Genomic DNA, 25,913 nt, shown 5'->3' on the forward strand with positions numbered 1-25,913 from the left:
TGTAGAGTGGATGTGTGATAAATCCTGTTCACTTGATAAAGCAACCTCACAAACTGATCATGATTGACACCATAATAAATATTGTAAATAAATATTTTTATTAGTTAAACATGTAAAACATTAGAAAAATGTCATAGCCTGATTTTTTATACACACTGAGCAACCAAGAAACAACAGGGATTGGAGTTGATTATTAATGATTCTTGGATGATGAACAAAACAAGATAATTAAAACTGGAGTAATTTTAAAGCGGTACATTTATTTTTCTATTTCAAAGCCTCAAATGTTCATCGGTAATGTTATCAATACAGATCGGTTCTTGAATGTCCAGTAGACAGTAAACGATGAAAACCAATTGTGTAATGAATTTACTATTGGCATATATCTAGCATACATGAATGTTAATAATTGTTGAAAGTCTATTATAATTAGTTAATATTGATGCCATTATCAGAACTGACCATCGTTGATCAGCTACAACCAAATACTTTTTTTTTTGTTTAAATAATACCAATATTAGTTGTTAATTTTGACCTTGAAAAGTATTAAGAAAGACAATTTAAAAAAAAATGAGAATTTTACATTAACAACCTGTTGGATGATCAGTTAGAGAATGAACAGGACACACCACCTCTTGCCCGACCAGCACAGAGGATCAATGAAGATAAAATAAATTCTCTGATAGTATTTTCAAATTTAAATCTTCTATTAGTTGATTTTGACTTTTAATTATGTTGAAAATGAACCGTTAAACATTAGTTTTTCAAGAAAGTCATACACGTATTGTTAAATCTTGAAAAGTAGGTTTTATCAGACTGATCACTTCGAGAATGAACAGGACACACCAATTCTTGTATGATCAGCACAGATGGTCAATGAAGATAAAATAAATTCTCTGATAGTATTTTCAAGTTTAAATCTTCTAACAGACCATTTTGACTTTAAATAAGGTTGAAAATGAACCATTAAACATTAATTTTTCAAGTAAATCAAACATATATTTTTTTCCATCTTGAAAAGTTGGTTTTAGCAGACTGATCAATTTGAGAATTAACAACACACCACCTCTTGTATGATCAGTACAGATGATCAATGAAGATAAAATAAATTCTCTGATAGTATCTTCAAGTTTAAATCTTCTAATAGTTAGTTGATACTGACTTTTAATAATGTTGAAGTTGAACATTAGTTTTTCAAGTAAATCATAGATTATTTTTCAATCTTGAAAAGTAGGTTTTATTACTTCAAGAACGAACAGGGCACACCCCTCCTGTGTGACCAGCACGATGAAGAGCAAAAATAAAATAAATTAACTGATAGTATTTTCAACTTGCAATATTATATTCGTTGATTTTGACTGTTAATTATTTAGTAAATCATGTATGTCTGCATTTTTCAATCTCGAAAGGGTTTTATCAGCCTGATCATTTCCAAAACGACCTGGGCAGAATAATCATCAGAATGATCATCCGACATTTTTTGACGATTGCCTCAGAATATGTAACCAATTGTAAACGTCGGATTTCGAGCATTTGTCTCCTAGGTGCTCCCAGGCAATAACAAAACCGGTAAGTAGACCAAACCCCTACGATAATCAAAGATACAAAATTCGAATGATTTTGATTTAGCATTATCGAAAAAAACAATGCTTCCTGGCCGATGACATTTTATTTTACACCGATTTCCATTCAAGTCTTAAATTACAAAACAACAAGAGAAAGACAAAAATGAAATAGAGAAGTACTTAAAATCCTACGCACCTGGAGAATAAGCCATCGGGGAAAATTTGACCTCGCGACTTGTCGTATCTGACGTCGTAATCGTGCTTTTTCACAGTCCGAGACGCAACGGATGACGGTTGGTAATGCTAAAATCAGCAGAAAGACCAGCTTCAAAGAAAATCCAAAGCAGATACTGGCGACTGAATGATACGAAGCGATAGCCCGTTTTTGGTGACAGAGCAATTAACAGTGTTGGTCACAAAGTTCTAACATCTTTCAATTTACCAATCTTAAATGACCCCCCTTTAAAAGTTTACAAATTGCTTTCATTAATTGCTTGAGAAATATTTTTAAGCATTTTAGAAGTTAAAAATGGAAAATTTTTAGTATAATTAGTTCAATAATGAGTTAATATTGAACATTTTGACACAAAGCGCCCCCTCCATGATTTTTAAAATTTGTGTTCTCAAGTTTATTAGTAAATAAAATTTGGATATAAGAATGTATTTTGTACTATAATGTTTCCAATATTATTAATCATAAACTTTTTTAATAAGTAAATGAAATTTTAATCATTCAATAAAAGTTTAGCCTTGTAGCTTAATAAAAAAAAGCTTACAGATGTCAATTAAAAACGCTTTTACTTTTTAAATAAGGGATTTTTTAAGTGTTTTTCTTACGTTACAGTATAAATATGTCAAATACAGAATTGCTCAAAAAGATGGCGCTTTGTTCGCAGGAAAAAGAACTGTTGAGTTTGTTTTTAAACAAAACAACATAAAATAAACGTTAGCCAAAAACAAAATGAGCTTAAAGTTTTGAAAATAAAATTTCACAATGTGATTATTAGAAGTTGTTGATTATCAAGCGAGCATGTGTTAACGGACAGTTCGAAAAGTCAAAACGACGGACCGGATTGGCAGGATTTTGTGGGAGTCCTTTTGTTTTCGCCGCCCGTCCCGCGCAGCCCGCTCGCCCCGCACCCCCGGCCCGTTGCCAGTAGCGGATCTCGGCCTGGACTCACACGTTTTATTAGTCGATCGCTCCCTTTTTTCTTCTTCTTTTTCTTCCGTTTCCCGGAGTTTTTCTCCTCCCCCTGGAAATGCAACAGGGCTCGACGGCGTTCCCCTAGCCGTGGAGGTGAAAACGGTGCGATTTCGGCTATTACAAAACAGGGGGGGGTTTTTCTTTTGTTTGTCCCATAGTTGAACGTTTGCCAATTGTTTAGGCTTTCCCAGCTCTAGGCTTCAGTACCAGAAAAAAGAAAATCAAAGGTAAGTACAATTTAATTATATTTTCAATTATGTCCATCATGAAACCAAGCACCAAATTCTTGGCACTTGGATAAGAGCTAAATTGAATATTTAACTAACATCCTAGCAATATTTTGTTGACAATACAATCTATAAAAAATCATTGAACACTTAAAAAAACCTGCTCATCGTACGTGAAGTATCTTTTCATCAAATAGAGAATGATATCAATTTTGTAATTTCAATACCATCAAATGCTAATGCCAGTAATGTTGCTATGGGCGAGTGATGAATCATTTTTATTTAGTAAAAACGTGCAATTGGTACTTTATAATGAGCCATTTCTATGATCTGGTAGGTAATGATCGTTCATTTCAAAACCAGTGAGTGTATTTTCTGGTAGTAAATAGCTGACTTTATTCAATAAAATCCTGCTCTTGGTACTTGATAGCGAACATAAAAATGTAATGGGAGGTATGTTGGTTTAGGCTAGTGATAAGTCTCTTTTATTTAGTAAAAACCTTCATTGGTTCTTTATAATGAGCCATTTTTTATGATCTGGTAGATAATGACCATTGATATGTTCATTTCAAAATCATTGAGTGTTTATAAAATGCCAACTGCGGAGCTACGCTAGCCCGCAGGAGGAAATGTTTTGGGATGTATAATGTGACCATAGAAGCTTCAACCATTGAAACCTGGCCTATTAATCAAGTTTCTTGATGTGTTTTAGGCAGAGCACGGGGGATACAATAGTTCTTAAAGGGCGCAGTATACCTTACCCTGAAACTATATCTACATCTACATCTATAAAATGCTACTAAGATAATATGATCATTAATTTGTTGTTTTCAAGGCCCTCATCTTTATAAAACGCCCCCTGTTTATATTGTCTTTATACTTTAGTTATTTATATTATTTATACTTATGCTTTATTTAATAAATATACTGCTCTTGGTTCTTTATAAAGAGCATAAAATCTGGGAGGTATGTTGAAATAGGCTAGTGTAGCTAATGATCATTGATTTGTTGTTTTCAAAACCCTCATGTTTATATTATGCTTACTGTGTGGGGATTAGTGANTAGTAAATACTTCACTTTATTTAATAAAAACCTGCTCTAGTTACTTGGTAACGAGCATAAAATCTAATGGGAGGTATGTTGAAATAGGCTAGTGTAGATAATGATAATTGATTTGTTGTTTTCAAAACCTAGAGTCTAGTCAGGTTCAAAATATTAAAACGTTTGTTTCTAGTCTGAATAAGTACCACACTGGCTCTTTTTTAAAATAAATTGTTATAAAATATTAATGACTGACGACCACTTTTTTAACCATTGCGTTAACTCACCTGAGGAAGGATTCAAATAAATCCGAAACGTTGTGGATAAAAACTTTTTGTGGTTTTTTGAGATGACCTATTATCCCACCTTCAAGAAGGAAGAATCATAAGATTAACTGTTGAGGTCAAAATATAAGAAAACATCGTTTTCAAAACCCTCATCTTTATAATATGCTTACTGTGTGGGGATTAGTGACCGTTAGACGATGATTTTTCGGAAATTGTGAGATGCGGTCTGGTGTGATGTAGGTTTCAGAAAAATGTTTTTCTGAAACCTACAGCACACCAGACTGCATCTCACGATTTCCGAATAATTATGCTTACTATTGATATTGTCTGGTCCATTATGATATTTAACTTGAAAGCTAATTGCAGAAATGTTTATACGGGCTAGTAGTAATTTGTTATTCTTAAATATCTCACTATAAATAAATATAGTAAAATCCTGATCTTCGTACTTTGTAAGAGCCATTTCTATGCTCTGGCAGATAATCATTGATTTGTTTGAACCATTGAGTGTTTATAAAATGCTATATTTTCTGGTAGTAAATACTTCACTTTATTTAATAAAAACCTACTCTAGTTACTTGGTAACGAGCATAAAATCTAATGGGAGGTGTGTTGATATGGGCTAGTGATAATTCGTTATTATTTAGTAAAAATTTATAAAATGCCAACTGTTTATATAGTCTTGTAATAAATACTTTATTTATTTTAAAACATGCTCTTGGTACTTGATAACGAGCATAAAATCTTTTTCTTTATTTAGCTAAATTATGCACTTGGTACTGATAATGAGCTTTTTCTATGATCTGGTAGTTAAAGATCAAATTTCATAACTACTAAATCTTCATAAAATGCTAACGATACCTTTGTTGGTATGTGCTAGTATAAGGACTTATATACAGTTTTGTATTGTATCGGGTCAACAAACATCAAGTCGTCATCACCAGCCCTCTACGATATGAGCGAAAATTCTTCGTTTTTGTTACTATACTGACTCTCCCATATTTTGTCTCCTGTTTGCTTAACTTGCTATCCTCTCGAAGGTAGCTGAGGTCGTTTTTATATAGTAAAAACCAGCTTTTCATACATTAGAATTACTCTTTTTCTGTGAACTGATAAATAATGATTATTGCTTTTTTAATTTCAAAATCCTCATCATCATAAAATGCTAACTGTTTGTATAGTCTTGTACTAAATACTTTATTTAGTAAAAACCAGCTCTCATACGTGAGAACGGCTCTTTGTGTATGATCCGATGATTGTAACGGGCAACGGTTTAGGTGTTGACAGGGAGCTCATCACTGTAAGGTAAAGGTCCCGGGTTCGAATGTAGGGCTGCTGGTCTTTCTTCTTACTTGTCCTCTGGATCTTTCTTTTTACTCACATATGGGCTTTTTTTCCTTCGTAGTTGAAATACCCTTGTTAAAAAAAAATTAACAGGACATATGAACATAGTGTATATGAGTAATAAAAACATTAAAAAGTGCCAAAGTATCTTATTTAAAACATAAAAAAATAAATAAATAAAATTTAAAAAACTTATTGGTATGCACCAAAGTTAGGGTTTGTTTATTTTAAAATATTAGGAATTTGTTAATACAAGAATTATCCTGCTCAGATTATTTCAAAGTGTATATATGCAAAATTATTTCACTGTATAATATATACATATAAATCCATAAGACCTGGTTTTGGTAATACTATAATTCAGTATTGGGATTTGTATGAGTTTTGTGAAGTCTTTTATAAGACCTCCCACAGATTGCAAAAAGAAATCTCACAATTGTTTAAATTTATCAAGACACCACTATCAGTAATTCTTAAGAGTGGTGATAAATGGGTTGGAAAAATTTCCAGTAATGGTTACAGCACATGCCAAGCAATAGGATATATGTACGTAAAGTTTCTTAAAACAGTGGGGCATCTAGACCACGACGTTGTTTACTGTGGCCACATTTGTATCTTGACTATTTATTAATGAAGGGCTTAAGTAATATCACCTATCACCAAACACTGAGGAGATAGGAGGGTTATGCCAATGGCAATTCCATCTCTTCAGGCAGTTTGGTTGATATAATTGAAGCTACATCATATAATTCAGGTTGCCACGATCACAAATGTTGAATTGCCTGAAGTCTATCAATTTATCTGAATAAATTGTAGTAGTTTGAAGCCTCTGATTATTTTGGTGTGCCCATCTCTCTCTCTCTCTCTCTCTCTCTCTCTCTCTCTCTCTCTCTCTCTTTTTTTTTATTTTCTTTTTTTTTTTTCATAGCATCCGTATTGATGGTTATGAGTTCAAATTTCAGCATTGCCCTTAGAATTATAAAAATTATTGTAAGGTTGTCTGATCCCCTCGTCCCCGACACTTAAAAAGGGTAGTTGGACAAATATTGATCTTGACAGTTGTATAAATAAATGCTTGGCTCTTACGTTCATATTGGTAAAGATAAGGATTCTATTACTACATCTAGGAATATTTTTTGATAGTGAACCATTAAACTGGCCACATTTTTAAGTAATTTTTTCTTTTTATCTCGTACAGATGAACTTTTCATGAAATTGGCTGAATATAAATCTAAGGGGTGGTTATGTGTTATATATGAATATTATGGCTTTTTTTGTGTCTAGATTTCATTTAAACATTCATTTTCATGTGGTTAATTAATAGATTGAACATTAGTATGCTTAGCATATTCAGTTTATGTTCACAACTCCTATTCCTTGGCTCCATATAGAGAGAGTTTAGGCATGCCACCCAATATGGGAATTGTGCTTTGTGAAAAAAAAACGTGAATATTGGAGTCACCTGTTCAGATTTTTAGAGAAAAAATAATTAATTTTACTGCATATTGAAACTGACTGTATTTATTAACGTGAATGTGAGTGGGCCGATGGTGGAATATTGATACTCCATCACCTGAGTGAATGGTATGTAAATAAGAAAAAATGTATTTTAGAGTGATTGTGTTTGAATTTTAGACGCTGATTAGATTGGTGGCTGATTAATGCTAATTTAATCATCTCAGTGGTTGGACAAATAAGACTGAAGTCTGACTCCAGACTCAACACCCTAGGTGGGTGATTCTTTGAGGCCTGCCAGTAGTTTACTGTAAATTACACAATATCTGGAATTGCAGTATACTTGTGTATGTACATGCATTAGCCTGAATTGTTGTGGATCTATGTAATGGATATAGCTTGACATTTATTATTCTTCCCCTTACAAATTCTCCAATTTTTTAATACGTGATTAATTAATTTAATTAGAGGACCGTGGTAGCCGAGTGGTTAGCATGAGAGACTCTCGCCGCGGTCGTGGGTTCGATTCCCACCGTCGCCTCTGGTCCTTTTTTCACGATAATCCCCCCGATTTGAACACACATATAAGAATTGTCACCATGGCTAATATGCATAGATCATACCGCAAAAAAAAAAAAAATAATAATTTAATTACAATTTTGTATATACAACTTGGCCTGCTAGTTCCAATGTCCCTTGTAAGTTCCCCCCTCTGTTAGTTGCATTTTTGGACCCACAATTAATTATTAACTGTTTCAATTTGTACACAATACAGTGCGTTTTTTCAAATAACATGATTTTGCAATTTGTTTTTTAGATGTCTGAGGCAAGGAGTAGTCCGTATCAGTCCCCGATTGAGGATGTGTTTTCTTGGGCGATACCAAACGAGCAAACTAGAAAAGATAAGTTTACAAAGAGAAAATGCGAGGATGATAGTGGTTATACAAGTCCTCTTTCAAGCCTCAGATCAAACATGACCCATACTCCTTTTCGGCCGAGTGGTACAATGTACAACACTAGCAGCGGGGAGATGTCGACTTCGTTCTTAAGTTTTAATTTGAAAAAAAGAATGATGGGCGATCGCTTTGAAAGTCAAGATGACATATTGACTGATAATTCATCCTTGCCCGGAGTGAGTACTTACTCTGAATTTCTGATGGATGCATCTTTATACATGGAGCCCATGGAAACAAATACAGATTCCATTTGTTCGCCGACAGATCAAAAGGACCAAGATTCGTTGCTTCTCATGGAAGTGTGTAAAGATATAGATGTAGATCTGACCATAGAAAGTGGCCGTTATGCTACACCAACGAGTTCCTTCCAGATTTCTCTCACTCCGACTAAACTCTCAAGAAAAACGTCCCCGAGAAAAAGATCTCCGAAGAAGAATCTGTTGAAATCATTTTCCCGATCAAGATCCTTGTACGGATTTGAAAGGGTTGACTTATTCTTCCAGCTGGGCGGTCGAGCAAACCATAGTCTTGTAATTTCAAAAATCCTCGACTATCTTTCCGATGCAGACATTTCCAGTATGACTATGGTATCAAAAACATGGAAAAACATCTGCCTATCCGACCCAAAAGCCAAATCAAGATGGCTTAAATATATCTCACATAGGAGGAGTATAAAAGAAAATCTAGGGAAGGTAAGGGAATTAGTAAATACATATATAATTTTATTTGGGCTGAACTTTATTTTCATTTTTAGGTCAAGTACAAAGAAAAAAGAAACTTAGCTCCTCTTGTCCCTAGAAATCACAGTACACCATTACAAACCAGGCAAAGTACTTCACCTCCAATCAGTCCAAGCAAAAGGCGATTTCATTTATTTCAAAAGGTAGTAAGGCATTTTGTTTTGTTTTTGTTGTTTATTTTCACCACCAAAATGTTATTACACAGATTTAAATTTCAGTGAATCTTAAATCTTGAAACTTAGGCTAACAGTTATTGAAAAAATTTTAAGTCAAGAACCCAGTAACAAATAATTAAAATATGTTTTAGGAAGCCAAAACTCTCAAGGAAAATGAGATTCTTATGCAGTGCCCACGTTGTAGGCATCCTGCATCGTGTTCGTCTTTGCTCAAAGTCGGAGAATGTCGTTCAGAATTATGCAAGCAGAGGTTCTGCAGTATGTGCAAAGGTGCGGAGCACAACGGGAGAATGTGTCTATCAATCACACCTACGACACCGACTAAGCGAACATGTTCGGTCAGTAGTAAACAGAGCAAAAGGTACCTGAGAAGACTGTGACACCGTCTAAAATCTACAGTACAAAATGAGTATTGCTCAATCATCACGTTCCAGGAAAAGAAGTCTCCTCATTTGCGGAGACCACGCTTACTACTTGATTAGTGTTTTAAGGAATATTTTTTTATACATCAATACGCTAAATCAAAAGTCGATTTAGTTAGAACAAATGTTTAATCCTTCGACCAAATTTAAATTAGTGAAATTAAAGCTCGAAATTATACGCATGATATTAAGGAAATAAGTTCCTCGCGAACAACTTAAGAGCTTTTATCTTTATCTGTGATGTAATTTTGTATATGTTATTAATAAAAGTTTCCTTTTCTTGGCAATATGCCTTGCATGTATTTTTAGTGTTGAGATCTTAAGTTAAAAAAATAAAAAAAAATATAAAAAAAACCTATTGAGAGCTCTCTATAATACTTTATGCCTCTGCAAAGGTGTTGTTTAATAGGAAAAAAAATGTATTTTTTGTATTTGCAAATAATTTTGAAAAAAATAACAGGTTAAAACCTGGAAAATGCAAATTTTACTGTTTGAAATATCTTTAGATAAAGTTCTAGGCTATATATGGTTATTTTTTATTTATAATTTTTTGCTTTTGTGTAAAAAAATTTTAATATATGGTTTCAGTATCTTCCTCATAATTCTCTTTTTCATATCAACAGTCCTAATCACAACCAAGAAAGATATGCAATTTTAAACTTAAAGACAGGTGGAAGTTTGATATATACCGTTTATCTCAAGACCGTTCGTACTTCTCTAAAATTGCTGCTGTGCTAGGATTTACTTTGGCTAGGTTATCGGGAGCAAAGCCTACTGTATCCATTATTTTTGTTCTTTAGTCGTAGTGTTTATTTTCTTCAATGTTTTGTGCCATTAAGCAGCGAACAAAGTTTGATATTGGTGTACATTCTGAATGATTTCTGGGTGTCCTTGCATTCCAAATATGTTGGTTCATGTCTTAATATTTATTAAGGCTTATTTATTAACAATTAATGCAGGTCAGAAATGTTCTGGTCTTTTTTGGTTTGTACTCCAATCATTTATTTTCTTGGAAAAGGGGCAAGCAAAGAAATAAAGACAATGTATGAAAGAAAGGTTAATTTAACTCTGTACAAAATATTTTACACAAATGATTGAACATTTCATTTAATTGTTTCAAATATAAATAATGTGTAATTACTTAAGGCTAAATATTGGATATTTTATGTACAATCAGTGACTAATTTAAATGGCCACGCATTAAAAAAAAGAAATGAAATTATAAACTTTGAATAATATGAAGTACAAATTAATAAAAAGAATGTTCAGTTCATTTCAAAGGCGAATTGAGAGTCTAAATTAAGATCACAGAATATCAAATCAAGTACACACATTCTAAAGGTTGAACAGTCGCTTAAGAAACGTAATTCAAACGTCTGTATCACTTATCAGCAAGATTCTATCCAAACCCCATCACAAATTTTGGTATTTGGGAAGTGTAAGATGGTATCGCCATTATGACAGACAACCTAAGAACAAAAATTGAACGGAAATAAAACAGTGAAATTTAAACATAAAAGAAGGACCTAAATCGACAGTGTTGTTTAATACTCACCGGAAACCTCACCGCTCCTCCACCAAGTAATAACGCCACAAACCGCAGTGTCCCATGCTTTGATTGTAAAATGAACCAAGCCACGTCTAAATAAAAAGTATTCCATCTCCAGTACTATACATCTTTATTATCTTATTTAAGAATGGATATATATTGGGTTTAGAATGAAATCTCTCCAATGTTATATTTTTAACTGTTTTTATTGCATAATTTTTTAAACAATTTTTTTTAAATTACAAAACAGCTTATGGAGTATTTCATTCTTTTCCCTACAAACAATAAGGAAAGTATGAAGAAATTTTATATTAATATGGTTATTTTAAAAAAAACTATTTGTTTTGCTAAAAAAAACGCAATAAAAAAAGAAGAGCTAAAAATTTAATAAAGGATTATGTAAGATAGTGATAAATGGAAGTAAGCATAAAAAGTAGGAACATTAAACTACATATGTAATTTATTATAAACAACTGAAATACAACTAAAACATATGTTTTTACTGTCATAATTGTCCATAATAATACTTTTTATCAAAAGGTAAAAAAGCAAGTCAAGAGCAGGATTCGAACCCATAACCATCCGCTTCGTGGGTTTGAATCCCGCTCGTAACATTAGCTTTTTCATCTCAACTAAGACCTTAGATAAAAAGTATAATTAATACAAATAATAATATTAGATACAAATTATAATATTTACAAAAGATATTCGTGCTTGTTTTTACATTTTTAATTATAATATCAACTGTCATGCTTAAACAATTTCCTTCACCAGAGCTATTTACAAATGTGTAACAAATTGTTTATTGTGTTTACTACATAGTTTACTACAAATTTATATATACTGTGGTTTGTGCTTTCTTTCATTTATGTATAGGAATCTTTATTGTATTATCTTGGTTCTGTCATTTATGAATTACCACCAGACCTGAAAGTTACACTGAAATTAATCGAGTTATAATTTTTGTTAATAATTTAAACAATTTTTTTGTTAATATTAAAACAAAAAAATGTTAATAATTGAAACAACAAATTAGACTCGAAAGTGCCATATGATATATTTTCAGACTGCCACCAATTAGAATGGCTTATGTACAAAAAGAAAAATTCGCATTGGCATTTAGCAAGTACCTTAGACCGTAAAACCAACATTGGAAAGGTTCAATTTACCTTAAACCTTTTACTACACAGTATTTAAAGTGTGTATATTTTAAATTTAAACTTAAAACATAACTTATTCACCAAACTTTTTTATTATATACAAAGTCAGAATTAAAAAAAAAAAAAAAATTAAAATCTGTAGTTTCTAGATCTAATTATGTCCAAACTTATACATGCATATTTTACAAGTAATCATTGAAATTTTAAAAGTTTTATTTCACAATTTGCATTCGTAAACCGACACCACTTGCTCTTCCTCAGCCCTATTGAATCAACTTGTTACATACGATAATGCGAATGAGTTGTAAAGCCATGCTCTCCATCCGGTTCCATTAGAGTTGACGATTCTCGACTCGACATCCTGACACAATATCTTTCGGTCGTGCGACCTTCCCGATCTGAGATCGCACAACATCCTCTTCCTGCATTCATAATCGCAGGTCGGCTTGACGGGTGAATTTTTCCAATAGTACCTAAAATGTTAAAATTGTAGGTCTGCCTGTGTCACTTTCCTCTAGTAGTCACTTACTTATAATACAAATTGAATGTCGTTTCGTTGTCGACCATTCTGTTCAGTAAGTTATCCCACTCCTGAGGTACTAACGACGGCATGTGGAAAGCTTTCCTGGTCGTGTATTCTCGATACCATCTAGGGTAGTTGTAAAGATTAGCCTCTTCAAGGTTCATGACCCATGTTTCATGATCGACCACAGCCTGCAGATAAAAATGTGCTGATAAATGAAGTTCAATGTTTATGAAAGAAATGAAACATTACCCTAGTAGTTTTATCATGATCGCCATCGATGTAATATATCCTGTAGCCAGGGTTTAGGTCATAGTACGGTGTTACAGATGGTCCTATATATGCAATGTTGACTGCCCTGCTCATATCTTCCTTATCGTAAAAGACCTCAAATTCGTCATAATGTGTATGACCAAAAAATTGAGCCGTTATTGTATTTTCATATCTACAAGAATATAGCAATATTTTAGTTTTTTTAACATTTCAAACTGTGGAAAAAACCTACCTGTTGATAATTGAATAATAATTTTTGGACCATACTTTCAAACAGTCACTATGTCCCGGAGGAATGTGACCGATAACGTGAACTTTTTCTTTGTTAAATTCCGCACTCTGAAGTTCGTAAATAAACCACTGTAATTCTTTAACAGGGTCAGTACTGTTCAAAGCGAGCCACCTAACAAGAAAAATAAAAATTCAAATTATTCTGAATTAATTGAATTTGTATTGTTCATCTGTACCAATTTTTGTTATTGCAATAGTTCATGTTCAAAGAAATTATCCTAAAGCCGGGTCTAACTAATACTGAATAAAAAGCGCCTCTTCTGACAGTCCTGGAGACGTTATCAGGTAACCACTTGCGCCACTCCTTGTCCATTTCGTCATAAAGCCAGTTTATTGCAAATTCCTGAGGTACTGATACTGATGGAAAGCTTAAAACAACAATGCAATCAAATTGCTTTTTTTTGTTTAAACATATTTAATAAATTACAATTAATTAAGGTTTTTAGTTGAGATAAAAAAGTCAATGGCACGAGCGGGATTCGAACTACTTTATACTACTTCGAACTTTTTTATCTCAACTAAAAACCTTAATTAATTGTAATATATTAATTGGTCAAGCGGACCACGAAATTAGTGAATTTAATATTTAATAAATTTTAAGTTATACCTGTTGACAGGAGCGGATTCATGATTACCAAGAGCAGGGAAAATGGGTATTCCTGGGAAATGATTTATCATCTGTGCGGTAGATTCTTTGATCACCATTAAATTCTCTTCCCTCGTTTGATTCCATACATCATGAGGAGGGAGATCTCCTGTCCATAAAATGTAATCTATATCCTTAAAAAAAGAAACAATGAAAAAACATTTCACAAAAACTATATTTATTTATGTTAAAAAAATCTAACTGGATGTGTATGCGCAATGTGCTCTAGCATGTTGTCCACTGTCCTCTTTGGCGTGTCGCATTTTCTGTAATCTCCCCATCTGCCAGCGGCGGCTTTTTTATTGGGTGCGGGCCCATTTGTGAGCCTGCAGCAAAGCGGCTCATTGCACTCAGCATTAGAGCCTTCATGATAGTAAGGATCGTAATGTGTATCTGACAAGTGTAAAACTTTAAAAGATGGAGCGCCATCCTGGCAAAATAAAAAAATTGCTTTATGATTATAATTTTTTTTAAATAGCCTAAATCAAATCTAAAGAAAAATAGTAAAAATAATTATCTCAATGAGTACTTAATTCTCATAGCACAACAGCATGGGATTTTTAAACATTCAACTGCCAACTTGGTGTAAAATACAATTACTTAAATAACAATTAATTCATAGGCCTACCTTGGGGACCGGCATTGGTACAGGGGTTGGCTTGGGAACCGGGGGGAAAATCACATCCCAGTCATGAGTCGGGTTGAATACATTGCCACAAGCATCGCCAATGATCAGGCTACAAACTTCATCAGGTCCTTGCTGAATTCGCTTCAAAACATACACAACCTGATCCTGAAACAGAAATTTAAATATAAATGAAATTATCCAGATTTCTAGTTAGACTATTTAAAAATAACTTACAACAAAAAGATCAGTGATCCCCTCGCAGACTCGAGTCGTTTGTATTTTCAAACTGACACAGAAATTAACCGTCACTTGTTTAATATCCTCATTCGTTTTACCATTTCTTATGTAGTGCTGCAATAGACCTACACCTGCTTTGCAAGCCGTGCAGGAAACTTTTGACATGACGCTCGTTTCAAGCTCAGTCATTACTTGTTTAGTGTTAAAAAATTTGAACGCCTTGTCGACAAGGCTCGGGATCCTTCGAGCAGAAGCATCTTCTGTATCTTCAAGTACCTCCGTGTAGTTCACCTTAAAAATTAAAGTACAACTTGTGAATTAATTACCGATAATCTTTGAATATTGTATTTTATTGTATCGACGGTCAGATCACTTTTAGTTATTTTACATATGTTCTGAGTCTTTTATTTATTTTATTATATGTGTATGCTCTGTCTTGTGCATTTATTTCAACTTTATTGGTTTTATTGTAATCTATAAAATATATTATTACTGTAATATTGTAATCTATAAAAAAAATTGTCATTATTGTAATCGTGCTTTCTTTTTATAAAATAAATTTTTTTTCTACTTTTATTATAGTCGTGTCTGCACTGCTAAAGTAAATCATGTTTTTGGGCTTTGTTTTTCTGTAATTTTTTAAATACTCTATCTGAAATAAACATTACTACTATTTATTTCAATTAATTATTCTTTTTATGTAAGGTCTTGGTTGAGATGAAAAAAGTTAGTGTCATGAGCAGGATTCGAACCCAAGACCTTCGGCTCAATACGACGCTGCTCTAACCACTGTCATGGCTTCTTAACTATGTTTCAAATATATTTTCACATTTCAATCATTCAAAATCATCAATATTTTTTTAACATTCCACAAGCTGTTCCGAAAATATTGGTACTCAATGGCCGATTAATCAAGTATACTAGATGTGGCATAATTTACCAATTGCTTTATGAAGACCGATGCTCAAACAACTAAAACTTCTTCTTTTATTTTTCGTATTACATGTAATAACGTCAGATGTAATACATAATTAGTTAAACAGTTCAATTCTCAATGTTTTGAGACAATTTTTTATTGTTGTTATGATGGCAAGGCTCAGCGATCGTTTACTGTAATCTATAAAATATATTATTACTGTAATATTGTAATCTATAAAAAAATTGTCATTATTGCAATCGTACTTTCTTTTTATAAAATAATTTTATTTTCTACTTTTAATATAGTCGTGTCTGTACTGCTAAAGTAAATCATGTTTTTGGCCTTTGTTTTTTCTGTAATTTTTTAAATACTCTGTCTGAAATAAACATTACTATTATTTATTTCAATTAATTATTCTTTTTATGTAAGGCCTTGGTTGGGATGAAAAAGTCAGTGTCACGAGCGGGATTCGAACCCAGGACCTTCGGCTCAATACACTTCAAGCTCAAGTGGTTAGAGCAGGGGCGTATTGAGCCAAAGGTCGTGGGTTCGAATCCCGCTTTACACTAACTTTTTTAGTAACTTTTTCATCTCAACCAAGACCTTACATAAAAATAATAATTAATTGAAATTAGTAATTTTGTCAATTATACTAAGTCAATTGACTAAGCATAAATGGTTACTATTATTATTAATGACCTCTCAATAAAAGGCAATGATTCATAGGTGTACAATACAAACAGTATCACTACTGACAATATTTTTTTAAAAGTTATACACGCAAGTTTATGAGCGAAATTTATATACAAAACAGCGAGATTGTATTAAGTTCGCCATTAACAAAAGATTAGTTAAACCAGAAATGCTTTATTCTACAGACGAAAAAATTTTGTTTAATCTTGAATTGGATGAAAAACGTAAAAGTTTTAAACAAAATTTCGAGTTGAACTTTTTGATCGATCCTAGTTGTATATATCTACTTATAAAAATATTTTTGGTAGGGCCCATTATTTTTTATTTATTTTTGTGTGGTCCACGTGAACCCCGCGTCTAGAAGTTTTCCTTCGCCCGAAATATACTTACATGTAGTTTTAAAAATTCTTTCGACGTCAACGCTTCAATGTCGTTCGCCGACGGTGGTAAAAGGTGAGTCCGGTTCTGCGGCTTCAACAGGGGGTTTGAATCCCCTTCGAGCAGCAGGAACTCTTGCCATTGGTCGTTCTTCCACTCAAGATTTCTTACTGGACTACCTATAATTATTTCAAATATAACGAAACTGTTCAAATAGTCTCAGATTGTAACTATATTTTCCCTTACCTGTAGTTGAGGAACATAGCGCGTTGATTAACAGTAAAGTAACAAAACAAAAGTGTCGTATTTCATGTCTTATGTGCATAATACCCTGGAGCGCGACAAGTGGTCAAAATCCTAGTTTTGTGTGCTGCAAAAAAACAAAAAAATCGATGTATTAACTTTGTTTTTTTATTAATAAATAAATAAAACAAAACATGTTTCTACTTTATAATTAACACGAAAATTTGGTCCTAGTCATATGAAGTTCTCTTACTTTGTTTTAACCTCTTGTATTTTTGTTAGATTTGTGCAGTTTTTATTATATATTGTTTTCTTTAAAAATTTATTGTCGACGTAAAGCCGTTATAAAGTTGTTGGAAAGTTATGTATAAATTATAAAGATTATATGGTGGAAAGCCTATTTCACATGGCACGTCCGGTATAGACTGTTCTGTCCTACATCAGATCTTCACAATTTCAAATCATTCCTCGCTAAATAATGTAAATAATGTGTGGTGATTAGTGACCGTTAGTCGATGATTAGTCGGAAATCGTGAGATGCGTTCTGGTGTGATGTAGGTTTCAGAAAAACTTCTTTATCATGCCAACGTTTCGATCTTCATTGAGATCATCTTCAGGGCTTGGGATTTACAAACATTGTTTAAATTTAACAAATACATGTAGAACGTGTAAAAATGTGAATTTATACAATGAAAAAAAAAATTTATATTCAATCGAAGTATTTACGCAGAAAACCAACACTGAGGGAGTATAAATACTTTGATTGAATATAGAAAATATTTTTTGCATTGTATAAATTCACATTTTTCCACATCCTACATGTATTTGTTAAATTGAAACAATGTTTGTAAATCCCAGGCCCTGAAGATGATCGCAATAAAGATCGAAACGTTGGCACGATAAAGAAAATGTTTTTCTGAAACCTACATCACACCAGACCGCATCTCACGATTTCCGAATAATCAATGTAAATAATGTCTAGAATCAGGAATTTATCACTGTGAGGCTCTAAATGTCCAAGTAGATCTGACTGTTCATAGTGTTTTTTTGAGGTATTTTGCGTTTTAATCCATTTCGATCATTTGGTTACGTAGCAGTTACATACTAGGTTTTGAATATTTTTATTTTTTAGGATTGGTTCGGTGTCGTGATTAATTATTCACTTATTGTTTATATTAAATTAAACTGTTCAAGAGACGCCGAAAGATGAACATGGCTTACGAAATTGAAAAAAATAAGGTTGTCCAATTTAAAAAAGAGTGGGAAAATCATTTGTTTCTTAGGAATCTTTTGGAATAAACGTTTCGAAAGAAGGAACTAATTTTCCCTCGTTGAAGAACCCTTTCTTTTGCAGACGGAAAAACATTTTTGTGTAATCAAGAAGTTTTTTAAGGACCGTTCAGAACACATGTTAGACTTGTGAAAACTAGGACCGTGACACGACTTATATAAATTGCAGTTTTACCTAGTCGGAGGGCCAGAGAAAAACTAACGACCCCACGTCCAGAACGTGCGCAACGTTTTTCCGTCTAATAATTAACCGGAATGCGATGTTGTACACGGTTATTGTACCCTAGGAGAAAGCATGACGGATCAACATTTCTGTCAATTAAATCTCATGTTGGAGAGGTCCTTGACATTCATTTCGACACATGCTCGAACCTACACCTGGGCCTACTTCGATTTTAGATATAAAACTTGATATCAGGAATTTTTTTAAATTCCACTTCAGAGTTCATAAATCACACAAGCCGTACAAAAGAGAATTCCAAACCGAATTATCATATGAAGGATTTATGCATATTTCGTTTATAATACAATCCAGACAATATTTGTTTTAAGTTCGTTTATGATTTTGTTTTTGTGTCAATAAACCATTATACAAATGGCATTTAAGTACCCGAAGGACGGAGCTGACCTATTTTGTCGTCAACAATACCGTTATAAAAGAAGACACGTTCTAAGAGTCTTCCTACATATTTCATATCAAGTTGATCCATATTCAGCTTTTATCGTCCTTTGAAAACTGCTTTCTCCAATCTGATGGATTTTTTTTATTAAAAAAATTTTACACATACACAATCGTGTTTAAATGTTGAAATCTTTAGAAAATATCTCTTGTTCTTTAACTATTTAGTTTCAAATTCCATACAAATAAGAGAGATAATTTAATACTAGCCCAAAGATTTTCTCCGCTGTTTGTATATTATTATGAAATAGAAAAATTTGTCAGATTTTTTTCTACATCTGAAGATTCTACCTACAATTTTACTCAAGTTTATACATTCAGCAATTTATTTCACAAATTGAATTTATGTAAAATGAATATTTCAAACTTTTTAGGTAGATTAAACTATACCCATTTTATTGCCTGATTATTAGAATATTACTACGATCTGTTCATTTTTTTATCATTAAATATTACTCTTACAAAATTTTAAATGTTCGAATTTCTAGAAATTTTTTTTTCTTTCTTATATATGATTTCAAATTGCATAAAAAATAATATAATTTCTTATTAAATGGGATGTTTTTTAATACTATTCCAAATTTTATTTAATTATTCGTGGATTAAATTATACACTATTTTCACAGATTCATTATTGGATCTGAAGATTCCTGAGCGATAAATCCTGCCAGTAAAGCTATCTGCAGGAAATAACACATGAAAGGAATAATCTATAATATCTATTTATGTTTGATGAAAACTAACATCAAATTTGCTTGTCAATTTATACAAAATAGTTCAACAAATGGGAATTTATTTTAATTAGAAACGCGCAAGTTGTTAAAAAAAAGGACGTTATATAATACTTTTTAAATTTATAATAATTTTTGTTAAGGTGTAAATCATATTTTTCATGCACGACAGGTTTTATAACTGTTGTTTCAAATATAAAAACGTTTCGATTGATGAGTTTAAAAAGTAAATATGTTATATATATTCAATATTGGTTTCTGTTTCAACGTTATTTCCCTCGGACAAATATTGTTCATCAATACTTACTTCGCAATTACTTTACGAAGGTGCTTATGGAATGTCTGTCTTGATCTTGGCGTACAGTTGTGTGTCAATTTGCGCTTTTTGAATGGCCAAACTGTCGAAACCAGGAGCGAATTAACACTAAAGCCAATTGGGGAGCGTTCTGTGAGTTTATTGCGAAGGTGAAAAAAAACAAAAATTTGATCCTCGAGATAAGAACGAGCAATATCAGCGGATTTCGTCTAGTGTACTGTATGAATAAAGAAATTCAATAAAACTGGTGAGACAATTGAAGCTTCTTTCAGAACCAGATAACAACATACGATATATTTTGTATTTGTTATATAATTACTGGCCACTTTCGATGTACAAATTGAGCAATGATAATTTTTTACATGGTTTTTTTTACTGTCTTTGTTTCCTTCTCTATTGTATTATTATTAATTGATAAAAATAGTTTATTTGTTTTTACATTTAAGGCGTTATATTACATTAACAATGAATTTCAAGTGACTTCTGTCTGGTTTAAAATACTGTTTTTCACATATTTTTTGGATATTAAGGGGACACTGACAATGTGTTGCGGGTAGTATTTACAATGCATGGGGGGTGGAAAGGTAACTTTTTTTTAACGAGGGTTCGCAACAGCAGAGGTTATATCAACCCTCGGGGTGCCGGTGTTTTTGAAAAAAGCCCATTTGTAAGTATGTCGGTTTCGAATGCAGGGCCGCTGGATTCGAACCCGGGACCTTTACCTAACAGTGAGCGCCATGTCAACGCCTAAACTGTTGCGGCCACCGACGGCCCTTAAAAGGTACATTTTCGCAGTAACTACTGGGCCATTTTTGGTGAAATTTGGTACACATGTTTCTCTATTATTACACTCAAGTTTAACCCGAGCTTTTTTGAAACTTCTCGTCTGAAAAAAAATCTACAGCAAGAAAATTTAAGATAAAAATAAGAAAAAAATAAAAGCTCTCAGAAGTGTTTAAAGACCTTTTAAGTTACCACATAAAAAATTTGAAACGCACATCTAAAACGGGTTGGCAGATTTTGTCCCTTTTGTGTCAAAATACCTTACTTTTCAGGGCGGCTATTTTTCTGACTTATTCTTCAAAAGTGACCAAGATGGCCTCATCTCTAATTTTCTTTTTTCTATAACATTATAATTTTGAAGGCTGACCAATGACTATATCGATTGTTAATTAACATAAATAACTAATTTTTCAATCAATGTCCGTGTATAAGAATTAAACCAAAACCAAATAAATCATAGTGAATATTGTCCAGTATTGTTTTCTACTGCTGATAACTGTTAATAAACCCTCTATTTCCATCCATTGGCTTTAAAAAAGAGTCCTTTGAATTTTCGTGAAATGCATCGACTACGATCAGAGGGTACTAATCGATCATTCACTCACACACTGGGGCAATAGTTAAAGAATTATTTGTAAAACTACTACACTATTCTTGTTTTAAATTCTCAGCCTTGTTTGATTTTTATGGGCGTGAATTCGTCGAATTATTGGACTGAAAATCGCCAGGATGTAGTGACGCCTCGTCGGAAAAACTGGCCAATTTCTCACGGTCACTAGGGAAAGGAAATGACCTGAACCGTTTCCTGATCAAACAACAGTTCTAGTTTGAGTTTTTGTACTAGGCCGATGTTAGTACATATTTAAATTGTATCGACTATCACTTTTACAAGACTGGTTATATTGTTTACAATGGTAACTTAGTTTACTTAAAATTCATTCAAATATGTACCAAAAAAACTGAATTTGTATAGAAAAATGCCCAAAAAAGCACTTTCAAAAACCCAGATCAACCTCTTAACCCAGGCAAAATTTACATAAATGGAAGGAGCCAAGATTTCTTGCTTCTCCCCGTTTACGTCCTGATGCTGTCGCTATTTGACTAGGATACTTAGACTGCGAATTTTTAGTTTTTAAAGGATAAAAATTGAGTTTCTAGTAGGATGTGAAGTTATTGCATTTTATTACGTGAAATCGTTATATTTGTTTGTAATTTCAACGCTGGTATATGCTGAAAACACTAGTCTATAAGATCAGCTTTATATTGAATTATTTGAAAGCGCTCGCCGAGATTTGTTTACTGCCACTCGCAGAACACAGCAAAAAAATATTTATATTGAGAAGAAGAATTCAGCTTGCTTGAATAGTCACATCAGTGCCACAGCTACAGTTCCTACAAAAGGTAGGGTTGAAAGCGAAGATAGTATTCTAGGTATCAGCTGATTTGGAACACGCGGTGAACTTCTGGAACCCCTTGATTTTGCTGAGTAACTCGGGATTATAGCTCAAAATTGGGATTTGAAACGCCAGCGAAATCCGTGGTCTTGTAAAATTTTGTTTGACCCTCTCAAACCAATGTGATGTCTGCACAAATTTCTTCTGAAGCCCGAAAAATAGCTTATATCGGGGAAGAACCATTGTGTATATCAAAGGAGAATGCGTATTTTTGGACAAAACTACAGGTTCAACACTCAGCACGCCACAAGAGGGACACAAATATGCCAGAGGGAGCTTTGCATTTAAGATATATATTTAATGCGGTTCATGGAGTTTTAAAATCTCATTGTCAAAACGCACGTCCTGGATCAACCCGAATAATCTCATACACACTCGAAAAATTTTCAATGGAAGGAGCTAAGACCTGCTTAAAGACCTGGCTAAGTTGTTTGATAAGGAGATTTCGACGCTTAGGCTAGGAAATTGTTTCTTAATTAATACCAAATTCAAATCATTAAAAGCGGATGACAATAATAAAGACAATTTTTAAAACCAAAGCAGTTTGCGATTATGTGATGTTGACGAAATTAGAAGAAGCGTTGGAAATGCGCTCTGCTTATATATCTGACATTTATAACTTTATGTACTGACATCTCGTCATTCTTTTCCAGGCAATGGTATTTTTGACGGACAAACTCCACGAGAACCTTCCCAAAAACCAAATAGCATGAAAAAAGTGAATAGCTTATGATAACAAAGAATACGTGCAGTTAAATAATTAGAAAATTTATAAATATTTTTGAAAGGTGGGCACGTGGTGAGCGCGGGTGTTTATAAGTATCTATTTTAAATTAGGATAACGAACGAGAGGTTTCCGTCACCACTTTAAAATTTCATTTAAAAAAATAATAATAGAGCAAAATGAATATGTTTTATGTGATTTTTTTTTTTTTTTTTTTTTTTTTTTTTTTTTGAGGGGTCCTTTACTGTGCTCTTTAAGGACGTGTATTATCTGTTCTGTACCTGTACTTATTTCCTAAGCCGAGTGTTCTATTATTTATAGTATTTCTTCACCATGCAGTAGCACTCCTCTAGTATCATGGTGTATTGGGATTTCCACTGCACCTGCATGCTGAATCTACACCGACCGTGTCGATAAGCCCAAACTTTCTCAAATTTCCTTAAGCATTTAGACTGCAGTCCCGAGAAAATTCGGAGACTCTTCCTGCCTCCATTGATCTATTTAGTAGTTTGGTCATTGTTTCCTTACTACCACTTTGTCCTCTTTTCTAAGGTTCTTTCGTAGTATATATATTTAGTATGGATCCCTATACCATGAAGGGCTAGGGTTGTTGGGTTCGTTTCTCTGTAAACCTTCATGTCGTGGAAACTATTAGAAAGTAAAAACTCAGAGTTGTATACATAATCTGTTAAGTGTTTTCTGGCTATATGCCATGATAGGTATGTTGGTTTTATTTTCTGTTAAGAAAGAATGGTACTTATCCCTCTATCGCATGGATCTAGCCTCCATTTTGCAATATTGGAAAAGAATCTTCATGCCCTTGGATTCCTGGTATGGGCAGAACGATCCTACCACAAAATATGGCAAAACGCCGGGTCTGACTCAACCAAAAAAAGGCAAGGATTGTCGGATCAGGGATGACCGGAAGCAACCAAATTACCACGCAGACCTCAAGAGGGAAGACACCATTCTAGAGTTGATCACTGCTCGACTCTCTGACATGGTACTTCTTTACTTCTTTGGCTTTGCATTCTCGGTTCAGATTAATATCAGTACATCTCTCAATTCCATAAACTTCGCCTTGAAAAATACTGTTTTACCAATGGACTGCGCGCACTTAATTTTAGTACCCTTGTTCCTCTTTCGTTTTAGATACATTGCTATACTTGCAGATAGTTCGTATTTTGATTCACAGAACTTTTGTACTATCCTAGTAAATGCAAATATATAATTTTATTTTTCTGATTGATGCAATGGTTATCCAATTCTGGAGTGAAAAATTAAGGAAGACATTGATCGATGGGTGAAAGAAAAAAGAAAGGCGGAAGAATTACCAGACAGCGGTAAGTCCTTTTTCGATCAACCCTGTCAGGACCTGCTTCAATAACATATCTCCGCGCTTTCCTACCGATTTAATTTGTTCAGTAGTTGTATTTGTTTTATTGTTATAAGTGTAATAAAAAGACACGCTTTTTTTGCAATGCTTAAGCCGCTAACATCAATTAAGATTTTAATAAACAAAAGTATAAAGGATTTTTCCAATTAAACGTTTGATTATTTCGAGTGCGTCTTATCAAAGCGCTGCAAGTGGTACTTGAGCGATCGCGTGTTACCGCACATATTTGATTTTTCTACCGGATTCGGTACTTGAGGTGTGGTGGTACATTTTCAAAATGTACGCCATGTAGTTGAAGAGCTGTTTAGTAAATCGTCATAAAATGTGCGTTGCTATGCTGCTGGCTCGTTCTGTTCTAATAGCCCGTTACAAAACACGACTCGCGAATGCCGGAAAAGTCTATTGAATCTACATTTAAAGAACGACGTCAAACTGCTTGGTCAATTTATAAGAATGGCCCATCTTTTTAAAAAATTCAAGATAATACAATTATACAATAAATAGAATTGGGAATAAGAGGGATAAATATTTTCTTCCATTTCTTAGATTGGACTTCATTGAGGAAACAGTTCAATCAGTAATATACACCACAATCACATGTCTATTATTAAAAACAGCGGGACGTTGGTACGAGAAAGTTAGTATAAACAAAATTTGAGGATCACAATCATTAAAATCTTAGTTAGTTGTTGTTCTAGTAAGGAAAATAGGAAATTTTTATTGTAAAATTTACTGATTTACTGATTATTTGGAGATCGTGAGATGCCGTCTGGTGTGACGTGCCAACGTTTCGACCTTTATTGAGATCGTCTTCAGGACTGAAAGTGTTTTCGGTGTAGATGTGTCATTCTTGTGTGTCGTGTTGAAAGTCTCTCAAACGCTTTGAGCCCTGAAGATGATCTGAATAAAGATCGAAACGTTGGCACGATAAAGGAAATGTTTTTGTAAAACCTACGTCACACCAGACCGCATCTCACGATCTCCAAATAACCATTAGCTAACGGTCACTAAACACTACACATTTCTACGTAAAATTTACTGTTAACCAAAATAGAAAAATGTGAAGTTTTCTAGCTTTTCTGAGCTAGAACAAACAAAAATAAATAAAAAAAATGACTATTTGGAATAAAAGGGAGAACAGGCGGGCCATAACGGTCAAACTTTGAACAAAGCAATTGATAATCAGAGAATTACTTATCTTTTTTCTTCAGTCGAGTCTGGATATTTTCTAGCATTTTTACAATATTATCGTTGTTTATGAATATTGCAGTGCTTCAACTATCGACTTACTACCTTTTATGTCCTTACTCTGGTTTTAAAACAAAATATCTAATTCACACTCAAGCAGAAGAAATTGGAGAGATATCACTCACCAGATATGCCCAGTTAAAAAATTAAAAAAAAAGTGGTTATACAGGTTGAAATTGGTCTAGATATGGCCAATTTTCTTCACGCGTGAATTGATGTATTATTTTGTTTTCAGTCCAGGTTGTCCTTTAAAAGCTCCTCTTTAAGAAACTGATATCAATAACTAAACTGCTAACATCCTACCTCACCACCAGTTTCCGCTCATTTAATAAACA

The 25,913-nt window shown here is 33.2% G+C and overlaps 2 protein-coding genes across 4 annotated transcripts in view; one reads left to right on the forward strand and one right to left on the reverse strand.

Moving 5' to 3' along the window:
• The first annotated feature begins 2,600 nt into the window (after positions 1-2,600).
• LOC106674438 lies at positions 2,601-9,750 on the forward strand. The gene is made up of 4 exons (XM_014407157.2): positions 2,601-2,996; positions 7,941-8,771; positions 8,834-8,962; positions 9,127-9,750. The coding sequence occupies exons 2-4, from the start codon at positions 7,941-7,943 to the stop codon at positions 9,373-9,375; spliced, it is 1,209 nt and encodes a 402-aa protein (XP_014262643.1). The 5' UTR covers positions 2,601-2,996; the 3' UTR covers positions 9,376-9,750.
• Positions 9,751-10,580: 830 nt separating this feature from the next.
• The window catches only part of LOC106674436 (sphingomyelin phosphodiesterase), a 50,386-nt gene continuing 35,053 nt past the window's right edge, over positions 10,581-25,913 (reverse strand). Inside the window, exons 1-14 of one of the 3 annotated variants that reach the window (XM_014407153.2) lie at positions 19,965-20,198; positions 16,961-17,084; positions 16,727-16,893; positions 14,722-15,015; positions 14,488-14,652; positions 14,062-14,289; positions 13,821-13,993; positions 13,390-13,581; positions 13,155-13,325; positions 12,902-13,094; positions 12,656-12,840; positions 12,414-12,599; positions 10,973-11,058; positions 10,582-10,886 (exon numbers count right to left, since the gene is read on the reverse strand). In XM_014407153.2, the coding sequence (XP_014262639.1) occupies positions 10,873-10,886; positions 10,973-11,058; positions 12,414-12,599; positions 12,656-12,840; positions 12,902-13,094; positions 13,155-13,325; positions 13,390-13,581; positions 13,821-13,993; positions 14,062-14,289; positions 14,488-14,652; positions 14,722-15,015; positions 16,727-16,893; positions 16,961-17,039 (2,133 nt within the window). In that variant the 5' untranslated portion in view covers positions 17,040-17,084; positions 19,965-20,198 and the 3' untranslated portion in view covers positions 10,582-10,872. Of the gene's footprint in view, positions 10,887-10,972; positions 11,059-11,826; positions 11,894-12,413; positions 12,600-12,655; positions 12,841-12,901; positions 13,095-13,154; positions 13,326-13,389; positions 13,582-13,820; positions 13,994-14,061; positions 14,290-14,487; positions 14,653-14,721; positions 15,016-16,726; positions 16,894-16,960; positions 17,085-19,964; positions 20,199-25,913 lie in introns of those variants that run through there. The other 2 variants (XM_014407154.2, XM_014407155.2) reach the window with 2 other exon arrangements.

Source organism: Cimex lectularius, unplaced genomic scaffold (assembly GCF_000648675.2).
Source record: "Cimex lectularius strain Harlan isolate CLEC.00 unplaced genomic scaffold, Clec_2.1 scaffold96, whole genome shotgun sequence".
Classification (NCBI taxonomy): Eukaryota; Metazoa; Arthropoda; class Insecta; order Hemiptera; family Cimicidae; genus Cimex; species Cimex lectularius.

Excerpts from the sequence above, each read along its gene's own strand:
- LOC106674438 (XM_014407157.2), top strand. The coding sequence starts at position 7,941 with ATGTCTGAGGCAAGGAGTAGTCCGTATCAGTCCCCGATTGAGGATGTG. Across the intron at positions 8,772-8,833 it reads TAAAAGAAAATCTAGGGAAG|GTCAAGTACAAAGAAAAAAG; the intron begins GTAAGGGAATTA and ends TTTCATTTTTAG. Across the intron at positions 8,963-9,126 it reads GATTTCATTTATTTCAAAAG|GAAGCCAAAACTCTCAAGGA; the intron begins GTAGTAAGGCAT and ends AATATGTTTTAG.